The following is a 17,057-nucleotide window of genomic DNA, read 5'->3' as shown; positions in this document are numbered from 1 at the left end:
AACTTAGGACAGAAAACTAGGAGTTAGAACGCAATTCCTTATCAGATTCTCTTAGATATAAGAGAAGAACTCGTCAAGAGCTTCGCGTGGCCACAAATGACTCGTCAATCGGAGGTCCGTAGCTCAAGTTATGACTCCCGGAAGGTGGAGGTGAATAGTAACACCACCCCCTTTCTCCTCTCTTCTCTAAATCCGCGGGCCTCTCTCTCTTTTCCCAACAAAATGAGTTTAAAACTCATTAAAAAAAAACACGCACACACACACACACACACACACACACACACACACACACACATATATATGTTGGACCTTGGGCCCGGTTTGAGCCCGGTCCAACCCGTTAGCGTTTTAGATCCGTTTGGCTCACTTTGGGCCAAAACCTTTAAGATTTGTACCCAGTTTTCAATTTTAAATTATTTTTTTCTTTCAAAACAATAAATCAAATTTTCCAAAATATTATTTTTTTCAAAACACAGTACCGGACAGGCTTAAATCGGTTCGACCGGTTCGACTGCCGGTTCTCGGTCTTCCGCAGAAAATACATTTTCCGACTTAGAAAAATTCATTGAAACCAAATTTCACCTTTTTACTTTCAAATTAAAACTTGTAAATTTTGAATCCATCTCGGGAACTCAAAATTATTACTTTTATTAAAACGGTTTTGCGTGAAAAATCCGGTTCTTACATGGGTTAGGGTTACGTTGATGTTGGAGGGAAGAAGAAGAGTGCGCTCTGATTTCTTTTTTAAGAGATCAGTAAAGTCCTTCATTTTTGTTTTTGATTTTGGGTAGAGTCCTTGGTTATTATCTTAGAGAAAAATTTTGTTAATAAATATTTAATCTTTATTTTAAAATTATTTTAATTTTTTTTATAATTATATTTATTATATATTTATAATAAAATATATAATATTTATTATAAATGTATTTTAACTTTATTTTTTCTAAAAATAATATTTTTTATATATTTATAACAAAAATATATAATATTTATTGTAAATTTATTTTAATTTTATTTTTTTGTAAAATAATATTTGTTATATATTTATAGAAAAAATAGTTTTAATTTATATGATTATTTAATATTATTTTTATTGGTATTTTTTAATTTTTATAATTATTTAATTAATGTTAAAAAATTGTTGTTTGATAAATAATTGTTGTAATAGTTATAAAATCGTTCTTTAAAATAGTCAAAGAGAACCGTTTTATTTCGTTGCTATAACGTAATAAAAAATTGAACTTCAACAGTAACAATGTAAAAACCGTAGTCTAAGACCATCTAATAGAACGATTTTAGAGTGTAGCATTTTGGCAACGATTTTTATGCGTTTCTTTTGTACAATTATTTAAACAACAAGCAAAAACTGTTGCTTAAAAACAAATCATGGTAACGGTTATAAAACCGTTCTTTAAAATAGTCAAAGAGAACGGTTTTAATTTGTTGCTAGAAAATAATGAAAAATTGAATTCAATAGTAACACTATAAAAAACTGTTGTCTAAAACTATCTAAGAGAACGATTTTAAGGCGTTGAAAAATTTGGCGTTGCTAAAGGCCATATTTGTTGTAGTGTGCATTTACCTGATTTGTTGGTTTTATTTATATCACTTTGCATATGTATATTTTTATGAAAATTATTTGAGGCATTGGTATAATGAATCCCACTTGTTTGAATATAATTAACAATTATGTGTTTTTCGTTGTTTCAACTTGTCAAGTGGCAAGAACTTAATGTAATACAATATATATACACTAACTCTGTGGTAACCTTTGGTACTTTCTTAAACTTTGGTCATAAATTCTCTATGAATGAGATATTCTCTTGGTGATACTGCTCAAGTGTTTCAAGTTTTAATTGAGATCATATTTAATAATAATGTTTCCTGCACCTGGTATTTCTACTGGCATTTTGAGTTCCATGTATAGTAAAATAATTGTTGTTCTTTTCAGCATTTAACTGTTTATATATAGTTGAAGGTCTGGCTTTTGTTAATAGTGTATATTGGGTGCATTTTGATGAAGTATTTTCTGACAAGGTAATTAGCTTCTTTATTCTACAACTTCATCATTTCTTTAAAATGATTGTGAATTTTACTTCAAACTTGGACTACTCCTATGTGATACAGAAAAGATGCAATATTATGACAATTCAATAATTTTCGTGATTCCTATATAAGTTCTAATTTCATTTTTCTTGATTGGAATGTATGTAATGCAGATCAAATTGAGTTGCTTGTGCCCATGTAGATCAATAAATTAAACAAATAGTCGCAATTGGAAAGCTTAAGAGCCGAGACAAAAAGGAAAGTGCATTTGAAGTGGCAAGAGAGAGTGAAAGAAATGGGTCAGGCATTTCATCGAGCATCTGGAAGAATACGAACTTCATCCGAAGTCATTATTCCCAAACCTAAGAAGGTCGTCGATCCACCGCCCCCACAGAAGGTGGATGTTTCCAAGACCGCCGCACAACCACAAGACACACTAAACGCCGATAAGTTACTTTAAAGGTTTTGTGGTTCCCGAAAATTTTTAGCTCATTTCGTTCCTTACTTAGAAAATCGTGGAAGTTGCTCTATATTCAGCAGTTATTATTATTATTATTATTATTATTATTATTATTATTATTATTATTATTATTATTATTATTATTATTATTATTATACCTTTTTCTTTTTAATTGTGGATTTTGACTTTGAAAACTGTGAATTTGTGATCGTTAATGGTGCTGTTTGATGGCATTGGTGGTGGTTGTGTTTGTTTAAGATGGTGGCTCTAAAGTTAACTTGGAGAATGTTCTGGAAGAAAGAGATCCATAATACGATGCCGTGCTTGGTCAAATGCTTGGTAGAATTACTACAAAGCCCGGGGGAAAATTCGAAATGAGTGAGGTCAGTTTCTTTTCCATTTTAATTCCATGCAAAATTTGTTAATATTGTTTCATCATCAACAATGGAATTAACATTGCATATGATACAGAAATATAAAATTAAGAGTATAAATAGGAGTAGCTTTATTGTGATTGGTTTATTAGTGAATTGTTATCATTGAGTTTTGATTCATTGATTCTTCTCTATGAACTGTTAGTCAATTTTCCTATTGAGCTTGGGTTCATTCTTACTCTTGACATAATTAGATTCTCGTTTGTTTGAGTCTTCATTTGAACCTGTCAAGTTTGTTAAGGCACTTAATATTCTAAAATTTACTGAGTTCATAGTGAATAACACAATTTTAATGGTCTAAGCGTTGCTCTTGCTGCAAAATTTACCATGTGGCAGCCTCATCATGTAGTTGATACTTTTTTTTTACAGGCTTTTGTGGTAGAGAAATCTAAGATGCCTATGCCAATGTTACGAGATACAAAACCATATTCTGGTAGCACTAAACAAAATAAGTAATTAATAAAACAAAGGTAATTAGACGAAACTGATATGATGAAAAAGTAGAGATAGTGGTCAGTGTGTGTAGATTTGCTTTACTTGTGGTAACTGATGGTGGCAGTAGTAATAGCAACTAGGACATAGTATAGAAAAGAGAATTTCGAAGATTTTTTACACGTGAGATGAACATGTGAATTTTTATGACAGGTGGTGGTTACGCCTGGAGGTTGTTGGAGTAGGTTCAAGACTTACTCAACAATACAAAGAATGTTGGAAATTTGGGGGTTTGTTTTCACTTTCATCTTCAAGGCTTAGCTCAATAATCAGAAATTCACTTATAAAGGTTAGGCTTTTCTCAACTTTTAAACTTGACTGTAGATTATGCATTAGTTATTCTAAGAAATTGGAATCATGGGGTGTTAGTTTTATTGAGTTTGAAGGAATTTTTTTAACGTGTTAATCTGGGGTTTTTTTTATCTCCTCAGCAGCGGTGGCTATATTTATCCCTATAATTTAAAAAGAGGTACATAATAAAGCATTATTCCTTACTGGTTTGGATTTCTGGTATTATAAAGTATTTGAGTAATCGAGTTATTGCAATCATAAACCATCTACAAGTGATGTTAATGTATGTGATATTAGGAAAATTTACTATGAGCTGTGGAAATTAGAACCAAAGGTTAATCACTTAATAACGGAGTGTGGGTAACAACAGCAGGTAGTATTAATATTATTATAATATTAGTTTGTTCATATAGAATATTGTTCATTGATGCATGATTTGTCTTATTTGGGTTTTCAGTAACACGGGATCACAAGAAATTGTTGAAGAGGACAAGAGAGAGTTTCTTGTGTTGAAGAGTTGCTTCTGAAGTAATTGCTGAAGTTGAATACTATTGAGGTTGAAGGTGAAGCGAAGTTGCGGAGAAAAGTTGAGGAATAAGTTACAAGTACAATTGTTAGCTTTACATGTTTGGATTAAGTTGAGATTTTTTGAATTTATATTTTATGGATTATGACTATGTAAAACTTGTAGAATTCAACTTTTGAAATACATTGTTGCTATTTTTATAAAACTTGTGGGATTGAGTTTAAATTTGTTGAAATATAATGCTATTTATTATTTTGTTGATAGACACATATAAATTATTATTTAGAATAGAAATATTTTTTACAATATTTAATAAAAGAAAGCTTTGATGTTGGAGAGAATATGACAGTCACTAAATACAGGAAAAAACTGTCACAAGAATAAGTAACTTAGTAACGGTTTTAAATCGAAAAACTGTCACTAAAAATATTGTGACGGTTTAAATAGTCACTAAATATGCCTAAAAACGGTCATAAGAACTAGTAACTTAGTGACGGCTTCAAATAGTTTCTAAATATTGTGACGGTTTAAAATAGTCATGAAATATTAAAAAAAAAAATGTCACAAAATTTAGTAATTTAACGACAGTTTCAAAACGTCGCGAAATACAGTATAAAAAACACATTTACAAGTGTTACAAATTAGTGACGATTTTATACTTTGAAAACCGTCACAAATAACTTAGCGGCACTCCTTACCAACGGTAGTCTAAAACCATCACTATGTCAGCTGGCAACGCTCAAATCTGTGACGCTTTTTTTAACCGTCGCAAAACTATTTAGTGACCGTGAAAAGTGTCACCAAGCATTAAAAAAAGCCGTCGCCAAAATGCTGTTTTGTTGTAGTGTTGAATGAATTAAAATTTTGAATTTGTATTTCTCTAAAAATTTCTTGTGTCATTTTCAACATATTTCTTGTGTCATTAACCTAAAATTTTTGTGTTAAGGAGAAGATGATGATAATGACGATGATGATGATGATGATGACGACGATGATAATGTCAATGATGATAATGAAGGAGAAGGAGTAGGAGGAGGTTAAAGAAAAGGAGAAAAAAATCAAACGAGAAAATGATGATAATGAAGGTGGAAGAGGAGGAAGAAGAAGAACATGAACCAAAATGTAAACATGCGTATATAAACTTGATGATAATGAAGGAAAAAGAGGAAGAGGTTAAAGAAGAGGAGAAAAAATCAAACTAGAAAAAAAGATGGTGAAGAAGAAGAGGAAGAAGATGAAGAAGAGGTGGAGGGAGGAGGAAGAGGTGGTGGTAGAGAAGGAAATGGTGATGATGATGATAACTATAATGATGATAAAGAACATGAACCAGAAAATGTAAATGTATATAAATTTGATTTGGTTGGATTTGGTTAAAAAATTTGGTTGTCTAGTATTTTTTATTAAAAAATAGATTTATTCTTAAAAAAGTGTCAGAATTTTTATTTATTTTTAAATTTTTTTATTTTTTTAGTAATTTTAAAAATGATATCTTTTAATTTAGAGACTTTTAATTTTGTTAATTCATTATAATAAGTAGTTAAGTATTAATCATATATTATATACTAACCTAACCAGCTAAACTATTAATTTAACAAACGTATCATATATCAAGAACATTTAACTGATCATATTAATATTTAAAAAAGAAAGCTCACAAGAAAACTATTTAAAATAAGTAATAAATAACAATTTTGAATTTTATCAAACCACCAAATTAAACGAAAACCAAGCGTAAGATAACCAAAGGGGACTCCCAATCGTCTGTCTCATCTTTAGGGACGAAAAAACATGAACATAATTATATATATTCTAATGCACCATTTTAAAAGTGAAACCAAACATCTATAATATTAGCCCATTTTATCACGAAGGTAGGTTGAGGCTAACACAAATTAACTTATAATGAAACCAAAATTCAAAACTGATATAGACTGATGAAAATAAGAGTTTTTTGGAGTGAGATTATTTAGCAGAAATTACTTGATCAGAGAGTTCACATGGCCACCATTGTGATTGTTTCTTAAGTTACAAGTTATACAATGTTGATCAAACATGAATATAACATACATGACATAGGTGAATGATTATATGAACATTATTAAGCTTAAATATATGTATGTGTAATGACGCTTGCGCATGTTAATGTTTAATTAAATGAGCATCATGTTATATATATAGAAGGCCCAACTTTTATTAAGGCATTCTTCTCTCGGGTAGCCCTATGAACAACTCCAACTCTGTCTCCACCACTTCCTCCTCTTCCTCCTCCTCTTCCTCTTCCTCTTCCACTGCCGGCCGCCTTTCTCCGACAAGCAACACGCCTTGTTTGCTTAAAGACCGTTGCTGTTCAAGCCACTACAAAAATCATATATATGGAATTATGCTGGAAATTAGTTAATCAAGCTGGAAAAATAAGGGAAAGTTAACCTTCCAACTTAATAGATTTGTGGCATATATACGAGTGACTTCAATGAAATTGTTTGTATTATTTGATACTTCATATGAGATCTTGAAAAGAAATAAAAGATCGTTTCACACATTTTGTAATAACTATTAAGATTACTACTGATAACTAATATTATCTTATAAAATTTAGTATCTGAAAAGATTAGTACTTAGGTGGTATATTATAAATAGCTATCTCATATATATATATATGGAAGTAATGTGGATTCAACCATGTTAGGTAAACACAAAAAATCAATTATTAAATTAGTTATTGGTATAAAATATTAAAATATCTGATTTTGTGACTATTTTTGACGTTCATATAGGTTTTTTTTTTATGTGCATTATTTTAAAACAAAGAATAACTAATAATGTAACTCAATCAAACAAAGTGTAAGACAGTAGAGTAGGACTCTAAATAATTGCTTGCTAACTAATTAAAGAGAAGACAAAATTAAAGTTGAATAATATCAATATTGGGGATAATATGAAGTACATGAAGAAAGATAATTACCTTCTCTTTCAATTTTCTATTTTCTTCAAGAAGGCATTTTTCCTGAAGTGAGATATCAAAGAGAGAAGGGTAATTCTAATAAGCACCATGCCCCAATAAAAGAAATAGAACATACAAATTATATATCCATGTAATCATGCAAGTAACATCACATTGATTACCTGTTCCTTTAGCTTCTCAATTTGCTCCCTGAACAATTGGTTCTGGGTACAGCAAGGACCAAGTTAATTAATGTTAGTTTTCTTATTCAAAATTGAGATTATTCAAAATGATGATGATGATGATGATGATATATGTATGATTATGAACATAGACAGATATATAAATATACCAAATTCTTGTACAAATTAAAACTGGAAGACAAGTAACAATTTTTTGAACCTTCTTCAACACCTTCATCCAAAAAGAAATATTCATTCCTAAATGAATATGTTTTAATTAAGAGCACTAGCCACATGTAAAAGTACATATACAAATGATGAATATACGTTATTTCACATATTTTTAATATAAAAATACTAATGAAAATAGGTGAAGTGGACAAGAGATGATATATGAATAAAAATTAAGCTAGACGTTGATCACTCATTAATTGTTTGGAATTGCAGAAAATAAATAAGGTTTAACTCAAAAGATGGTCCAACAAATATCCTTCAATTTTTCCAATATTGCCTTTTCAGAGATTAATGATAAAAAATAAGTCATAATGTGTGCGTATTATTTTAAATATTTTTAATATGTATTTTATATTTTAATATGTATTTTATATAAATATTTTTTATATACAAATAATATGTTTTTATGATCTGTCAGAAATTCGTTAATAGTTGATTTATCATATGTGAGTTATAGTAGACTAGCTAATAATTATGAATGTTTGTATACAATTTTCATATTAACCCCTGCTAGGTGAATAATCAGAGGTGCGAACAACAGCTCCCCTTTCAAGCCCACTAACCATTCAATTTTACTCTCACTATAAACTCATCACCTTTACCTAATTTCACATTGTCTAATTACACCCACTTCTAACCCAGACTCCCTTTTCACTACAGCCAGCCCTTCGTGAGGAAGCTCCCCAACGCCGCCGTCTCTTGTTATCACCAACCCCGAGTGTAGGTGAATCGTTTCGTATTAAAAACAAACATCTCACTTGTATAAAGAATAAACATCCCATTTGTATTAAAAACAGACACCTATTTGTAAAAAAATAAAAATTTGCATGCATATAAAACTTTCACTGTATACCTTGTCATCACGTTGGTATTGTGAATCGTAGTGACAACGAGAGCATAGGTTCGTGAAAAAATGCATGACTACGACTGCATGGGTGCAGAGACAACGACGTTCTTAGAAGAAAAGGCACCTCGCCACAAAGATGGGCTGCTTGCAACGACACCGATGAAGGCGCAACGAAGCTGGGCTGCGTGCTGCGGTTGGGGAGGCGCGACAAAATACGGATGCGTGCGGTGGTTGCAAACACATGAGGAAGCCGGACTGTGCGTGGTGTTTTGTGAGAGACGGCGGGGGGTTGTCGGGAGCAGGGATGGGATGTGGTATGGGTGTGGGAAAGGGTTTGTGGTTGTTGAAAATCAAATTTAAAATAAGGATTATATTTAATTAAATTAAAATTAAATTTTAAAATTAAAATTAACTTTCTTTTTTTAACCTATTATTTGTTCACGTTGTTTAAAAAATATTATTTTCTTATATTTTCTCTTTTTTATATATATGCGAGATAAGATTTCTAAAAAGTTTAGAACACAAGGAAGTATTTTAATTTTGAGTTTATTTTCAGCTATTGCGAGTTGATGTGGCCTATAATGGCTCTAATTGTGCGAATAAAAATCACATTGCAGTTGCAATTCCAAATAAAAACTAAAATTTAAAACCGATGTACTAGAACGCAAGATGGATAAACAACATAAATAGTTAGAATTAGAAAGCTGACATGAGTTTGAATTAAGCGAAGAACATATATACCTTTCTTGCCCTAACTTTGGTTAAGCTTCGTTCCAGCTGATTCTCTATCTGTTGTAACTCTTCAATGGGGCATGAATCCAAACCATCTCCCAAAAGCTTTCTGCAACAATATTTTGTGTTTCTCACTTCATCAGTAACGCAATATGATGATGATCAGCACACTAATGAACTCATCAAATTAAGTTATTAAATAAAGTCAGTACTTAAAACCTTTTAGAAACTTCTAGTTGCTCTAGCTTCTTTGTGATGTTGATGTCATCACCTTCCTTTACCTGCTCCATGTACGGAAGAAACAACAAACATTCACTATAGCTTGCAGATATAGAATGAATATATATATAGGAATATAATGGATATTAAGGGGCTAATTATTAACCTGTGTATTTTCTTGGATTTGTTTGGTGTTGAGGCTATGTAGATCCTTGACCTTCCTTTGATAGCGTTCCACTATTTTGTTTACACTGAAACATCTCCAAATGCATAATAACATCAGCAACAATGTAAAAAGTGGCTTACACAAGAGACTCATGACTTGCTACTAATAATAATAATATCATATCTACTCGATAAAGCATTCATGGTTATTAATTTGTAACACTTGGTGAAATGAGTATCAGTTGCAACGTCTTTTACATAATACACTAGTATCAATCAGACACTACTTTAACTAAAGGTACGTATTAAGGACATCGAAATTATTTACCAGCTAAGAGCGAGCTCTAACTATTCACACATGCCTCTCATGAGCTACAAGATTTTCGAAAAATTATTACCACAAAAATTAGCTATAATAATGAAAAAGATCAAGGCTTATTAGACTTTATTTTTCAGATGTTGCTTCTATTAATTAATCTTTGCTCGAGATTTATAACATAGCATCACGTTAAAGATCAATGTTCCAACGGTTTCAATCAGTGACATTTCAATTAGCCTTCCACCCATTAGAATCCTAAGCACTAATGTAATGATGAGCTGTAAAATTTTGAGAGAATCATTGCTGCAAAATTAGCTATTACGATGGAAGAGTCTAAAATCTTATAAGATTCTCTTTCCAAATATGGGTTCATTTATAGAAACTCTCTTTTATGTATTGGCTGCTCGAAAATCATAAAAACTTCCAATAATACGCAGGACCACTACTTTCATCCCAGAACAAATATAATAATATTAAAGAATACTATAATATCAATAAACAATGTTGGAAAAAAAATAATCTAAAATTATTTTATTTAATTTAATATTTATAATTTTATATCTGTAATATTTATAATTATATATTTATTATATTTAATATTATTTTTTATTTTAAAATTAAATAAAAATACAAAATAAAATAAAAGATATAATTAAAAATATTAAATAAGATAATTTTATAAACTGTTTTAAACTTATTTTTTTATTATTTTTCAAATATTTTTGGATATCAATAGATAATTAGATATGTTCAATGCAAAGTTTGTAATATTAATAAATATGACACTATTATTGTTTCAATATTCTAAAATCTCAATAGTTTCCGTGATACCAACATATCATGCATGAATAATGTTTCACATCTAAATTTTTTTTGTTAACTATGTTTAATTAAGTTAGTTTAACATAATAAAAATCAGTTATAATTAATATTATTTTAAGTCTTATTATTTAATTTGGTTAAACTTACTTCATAAAAAGATTTGAACATATAACATTACTCATGATACATTTGGACTGAATTTATTTATAAGTACTAGATACTGAAATAAGACCATAAAAATATAAAATTACGTTTGATAGATAGATATAAATATAGACATTATATCTTAAAATATTAAATTAATATATTTTGTATCTTTCTTGACTGGAAATATACAAAGACACTAATATAAAACATAATTTATTTTTTATTTTTTTATTATTTTTTAATTACTTTTTTATTATATTTTTTTTCTAAAAATTTTTATATAAATAAATAAATAAAAAAAAGACATTCATAATTTATTATTTTTTATATTTAATTTATTAAAAAACAAAATACAAAATATATTAATTTTTGTATCAATTTATTTTATATTTTATTATTCTCCAGACCAAACGCAGTCTTGCAGTTTAATTCCAGAGGAATAGTTATGATATTTAATGTATTCATCTAAAAGTGAGCATGTTTATGAACATTCCATAGAAAATTAAAATAAAATAAACTTAGTATTTAAACGTTAAATAACTGTTGCATTAAAAATTTAAAGCAATAATATAATAAAGTGAGTATCAATATAAAAAGAAAAAAATTTAAGAAATAACAAAATTTATTGTTCTTGACCAACACTTTTAGTTATTCGTCCAATTTTTTAATCTAGCAATTTAACAACATACTTTTAACCCATACTTTAAACATTATTAATTAATTATTTACAAAAAAAAAATAAATTCTACTGATCATTTAACATTAATTATAGGAGTCTAAATGTTAAAAAGTATTTCTGTTAGTAAAAAAATAACGACAATGTTTTAGACACAAATAATCAACTACCATTAGTCACCATATATATTTAATGCTTATAAAAAAGTTTAGAGAAAATTTCATTCTCCTCCTCTAAAAGATGCTAAAATGACACTTTCTTCCTTTCTATTTTATAAATGTACATTTTTCTCTTTTTTAACTTTTAAAAAACATCATCTTTAATCTATTTTAAATTTTTTGTGTTAACTAATATTAACTTTATCCATTTTTTAAGAAAAAATAAATTATTTTTTGAAAAAATACCCATTAGCAAAAATTTTATTTTTTATCATTAAATTTTTCTTACTAAAATACCTTTTAATAAATTTTTTTTATTGATTAAATTGTATTTTTATCAAAATACTTTTAAAAAATTAATAATTAAATTATTTTTTTCTAAGATACCTACCCTTCAATAATTTTTTAATTAATAAATTATGATTTTACCAAAATTTTTGTTAACAATTATTTTTACATTTTACCATTAATTTTTCGATATCAATATATATTATTTTAACATTAAATAAAAAAAATCTTACTACTGTTAATATGTATAACAATTAATATATATTGATATTGAAAAATAATCTTACTAAAATTTTTTATTGAATGTTAAAATAATATATATAGATATCGAAAAATTAATAGTAAAATATAAAAAAATTATTAACGAAAATTTTGGTAAAATTATAATTTAATATTTAAAAAATTATTAAAGGGTATTTTTGAAAAAAAATATAATTATTAAATTTTTTTGAAAAATTAATAAAAGAATAATTTATTAAAGGGTATTTTGGTAAACAAAATTTAATGATAAAAAATAAAATTTTTGTTAATGGGTATTTTTTAAAAAATAATTTATTTTTTCTTAAAAAATTGGATAAAGTTAACATTAGTTAACACAAAAAATTTAAAATAGATTAAAAAAGAGATTTTTTAAAAGTTAAAAGAGAGGAAAATGTACATTTATAAAATAAAAAGAAGGGGAGTGTCATTTTAGCATCTCGCAAGGAAGAGGAGTGAAATTTTCTCAAAAGTTTATTATATTACTATAAAATATTAAATTTAATTATTTTTGTTGTTGATTGCTTATTAAAAAATTATAAAATAATATATATAAATATATAATAACTGAACAACTTAAGACATTATTATTAACCAAGGAAGCCGAGAGGAATAATATTTTAAAATAGAAAAGAATTAATAAAAGGCTGCATGCCCATCAAGGAAGTGAATCCTGCAAAACAATATCATATTTTAATTTTTAAAAGAGTATAGGTCTTTTCACATCTTAAAAGCATAATGCTTTTTCTCTCTGATGAGGTTCCTTAGTTTTTGCCGTAATAATGCCTACATATATAGTTCAGAAATCAGACATTGCATTGGATGCTCAAGAATAACATGCCCTCATATTCTGTACCTACAATAGTGCAAAGAAAAGTTCCCAATATATTGGCAGAAAGGATTTTAATGCATTAGTATAATAATTTGGTCCTTGGTATCTTCATTTTCTCTGTACATGCCTATAATTATTTTAAGATAAGATATATGTGTATGAAAGAAGAGAATCACAGGATAGCATAACAATATTACTTAAGTAACACTACTAGGTGAGCAATATTTTTTATATTATTATACAATTATAAAACTTGAAATGTTTTCATATTTATGTTAGTGATATAAAAATATACCTTCAATATAAGTATGATTTTTTTTTAAATCGTTATTGCGCAATAGTTGTACGAAAAAGATTGTTCATATCTAGTATTGTATCATTATAATAGTAATTTCTGCCATTTAATTAAACTAAGAACCGGCTCTTATTTTGATGTTCATTATTTCAGGATTCCAAGTTGGTTGGTGTCGTCAATTTTTTTATATATAGACGGAGAACATGTCCTATATGATCAAACAACATTTTATTCTTAAAGACACGACAACAGTAAACAACATTGTTAGACAGCTACGAAGCTGTTGGATGTTCAGTAACTATATATACTTTCTAGATTGCCTGCCAATTTCAAATGGAACTAAAAACATAATTAATTAAAATAATAAGCACATAAACTTAGCTTAATTAAGAAAGTCGGTAGGTATTTGCATAACCCAAACAAACCATCTCATATATAGGTGACTAAGATCATACATTTTAAAAATTTTATTTTATTTTTTTTAAGTATTCACCAGTAGAAGTAAGGACTAATCCTTTTGTTATGAATTATTCACTTATAAGCAGATGGCCTGTTAAGGGTTTTTTTTTTTTTTTTTTTGTGTGTGTTTAAAAGGAGATTTGCTCACAATTTTTACATTAGAAGATTAAATATCACCGCGTAGCAAAAAAATGTTGCATTTCTCTACTCAAATTTGTTAAGAAAGTTATAGGTTTATTTGGTTTGTGTTTGTAATATTTACCATTTTTAAGATTATCTGGAAAAAAAATCAATGAAATCAATAAGTTAGGTTTTTTATATTTTTTTATATGATCCTAAAAAATAAAATATTAGAAAAGAAGACAGAAAAATTAAAATACAGATCAAACATATAATTATTTGTATGTATTTTTATCTAATAACTTAGACTTATGAAAAATAATTTATGATATTATTCAAATTTTAATGACTGAAAGATACAAAATTAAATAATTATTTACATCAGATATGCTAAATATATAATTATTCATGTTTGCTTAAACTTTTAACTTTTACCTTAGAAGAAACAATAGTTCATAACTCTGCGGACCTTACTCAAATTTATGCAATTTTTTTTAAAAAAAAATTAATAAAAAGAAAAAAAATATGATTACTCAAATGTTTTAACAACACAACCATATCAATATTGTATAGGTCTTCTTTTTTTTTTATTTATTTTATGTTTTTTTTTAATTCACTAAAGATCTAATTTTAGACTTTTTTTAAATATAAAGTTCTAATATCATACTATAAAATTATTCATTCTAAAAGTTTAGGTTAATAAAAAGAGACATCATAAATAATTATATGTTTAACACTTTCAGCTACTATCTTAGAAAAAGGATCAAATAATGAAGCTAACCAGCTTGATTTAATTTCCAGAATCGTTTGACTGATACGCATTGCAAGGTAAATAACTGTCAACAACACTACGAAAAGAACACAACATCACGGAAGATTTATAACCGTACATGTGATGCAACATATACAAGTTGGACAACGCTTCCACAAATCAGCAAATGTTCGTGTTGCAGAGTATTTTTCATCATGTTCGAAATAACAAGTATGAAAGGTAAAATCAGACACATATATAAGGAAAGTTGACCATTTTTAAATTTTATAATTATATTATTAAATTTGAGAGGTTAAAATAACAAAAAAAAAATGTTTAAGATATATATTAGACACCTATTATTCTTACTGGTGGAATATAGCATCATTACTCATGTAACAATTACATGTTAGTACTTTAATATTCTATATCCTAAAAGTCTTTATTATCAACCTATATATAGATGCACTGATTTTACATTTTCTTGTGTTATGAAAATCCATGAAACTTATTATTGCCTCTTTCACACTCGTAATCCTAGGGTTAGAACATACTTTGTAACAGTCTTTAGTTAGTGATGAGTGGCGCAGAGACCATGATGCCCTTCTTTCTTTTTTTCCTATTTATCCATGTATATATTAAGCTTCAAATCTATTCATCCACTCTACTGTGCACATATATTAAGCTTCAAATCTATTCATCCACTCTCTCTCTCTCTCTCTCTCTCTCTCTCTCTCTCTCTCTCTCTCTCTCTCTCTCTCTCTCTCTCTCTCTCTCTCTCTCTCTCTCTCTCTCTCTCTCTCTCTCTCTCTCTCTCTCTCTCTCTCTCTCTCTCTCTCTCTCTCTCTCTCTCTCTAGATGAGAGAGTAAATTAAAAATATTAAATATACACTAAAAATTAACTATTATGTATTATATATATTATTTAATTTATTTTTATTTAAACTGATGACAAATTTGTTGGACCACTCACCAACTAAGGACATCAAATAACCACTAGATAAAAAGGCTGACCTTCATGTTAATTAGAAGCCATATGAAAAGTCAGTTTTTTTTTTCAATATATATATATATATAGAGAGAGAGAGATGAATAATTAATGTATAAATACATGTGTATTGACGACGTTTTAAGCTAATTAAGGAAAGGAAAGGATGATTTGAAAATGATTGAAAAATAACAGTTTAAATTAAAACAAAGAGAAAGAACATATATAGAAGATGATAGATGTACCTAGAGCTGGAGAACTCATAGAGCTTGCCTCTGGTAGAGAAAATGATGAGTGCGACTTCAGCATCACAGAGAACTGAAAGCTCAAAAGCCTTCTTAAGCAAACCATTTCTTCTCTTTGAAAACGTTACTTGCCTACTTGTCTCGTTCTCTATGCGCTTCATCTGTGTCTTCCCCCTCACCATCCTGTTTCATCAAAATTAATCGATTATTCTTCATCACAATCTGATCCACATATAACACTTAAACTCATACAATTTCATGAGATCTGGCCAATCAATTGCAAAAGGCTATGGTTTTTTTTTTCCAAAATTAGAAAGAGGCGAAAATAGAATAATCATCGAAGAAGAGAAAGTATGTCAAACCTGACAAGTAGCCTGGAACCGGAGCAATGAGAATCTTTTGTTGGTAATCTCAGCTATGAGAAAGAGGTAGAGTCATCAATGAAATAAGTAGCTAGTGATGAGGCACAATCTTTAGAGAGAAAGAAAAAAAAAAAAAAAAAACCCTAGCCAGGAGGGAGAGAAATTTTCCCGAGAAAATTTAACAAGTAAAAGAGTAAAGAAAGTGAATGAATGAATGACTGGTTGAATGATATGCCAGCCGATCTAACCTATTTGACCTACCTTATTAGGTTTTACTAACTTAATAACGATAACAGGTCTGATATGGCCAAAAATTCGATCCGATCTGCACAATTTTTATTGGATCAGATCGGATACGATATCCGTACTTTTTAGTGCCAGATCTGATCCGATCCGATCCGCACATTTACGGATCGGATCAGATCGGATATCGGATATCGGATATCGGATATATCCGCATAATTAAACCTTCTCTTTTTAATCATATTTCTATATAAAAGAATTCGATAAAAATATTTCTTTCATACTCTTAAACTTATTTATTCCTAAAATATTTTTAATCAAACTCTCTCTAAATAGTAAAAATAAAATAATACAATATATGAATAATAATTATTAACTAAAACATACAAACAAGTAAATACAATACAAAAAATATATATTTATTTATTTTTTAATTATTATAGTGTGGATCCGCGGATCGGGTCCGATCCGATCAATTTGCGGATTGGATCGTATCCGCAATTTTTGGATCGGATGCCAATATTT

General features: G+C 28.2%; 1 protein-coding gene and 1 pseudogene across 1 annotated transcript; one reads left to right on the top strand and one right to left on the bottom strand.

Moving 5' to 3' along the window:
* The first annotated feature begins 2,252 nt into the window (after window positions 1-2,252).
* On the top strand, window positions 2,253-3,617 carry LOC107618320 (uncharacterized; annotated as a pseudogene).
* Window positions 3,618-6,211: 2,594 nt separating this feature from the next.
* AGL19 (AGAMOUS-like 19) lies at window positions 6,212-16,464 on the bottom strand. The gene is made up of 8 exons (XM_016334459.3): window positions 16,290-16,464; window positions 15,928-16,110; window positions 9,571-9,655; window positions 9,405-9,466; window positions 9,195-9,294; window positions 7,373-7,414; window positions 7,212-7,253; window positions 6,212-6,604 (listed from the first exon to the last, which is right to left on the bottom strand). Exons 2-8 carry the CDS (start codon window positions 16,107-16,109, stop codon window positions 6,443-6,445), a joined length of 675 nt encoding a protein of 224 aa, XP_016189945.1. The 5' UTR covers window position 16,110; window positions 16,290-16,464; the 3' UTR covers window positions 6,212-6,442.
* Between the last annotated feature and the right edge of the window lie 593 nt (window positions 16,465-17,057).

This window comes from Arachis ipaensis, chromosome B1 (assembly GCF_059453495.1).
Source record: "Arachis ipaensis isolate K30076 ecotype BB chromosome B1, ASM5945349v1, whole genome shotgun sequence".
Lineage (NCBI taxonomy): Eukaryota > Viridiplantae > Streptophyta > Magnoliopsida > Fabales > Fabaceae > Arachis > Arachis ipaensis.
This window is presented reverse-complemented; position numbering and strand designations above follow the sequence as displayed.

Bases quoted from the DNA above. Each gene is read 5' to 3' on its own strand.
- AGL19 (XM_016334459.3), bottom strand. From the start codon at position 16,109: ATGGTGAGGGGGAAGACACAGATGAAGCGCATAGAGAACGAGACAAGT. The intron at 9,295-9,404 runs GTTTTAAGTACT...ATATTGTTGCAG, and splicing joins CAACTAGAAGTTTCTAAAAG to AAAGCTTTTGGGAGATGGTT. The intron at 6,605-7,211 runs GTAATTATCTTT...TGATTTTTGTAG, and splicing joins ATAGAAAATTGAAAGAGAAG to TGGCTTGAACAGCAACGGTC.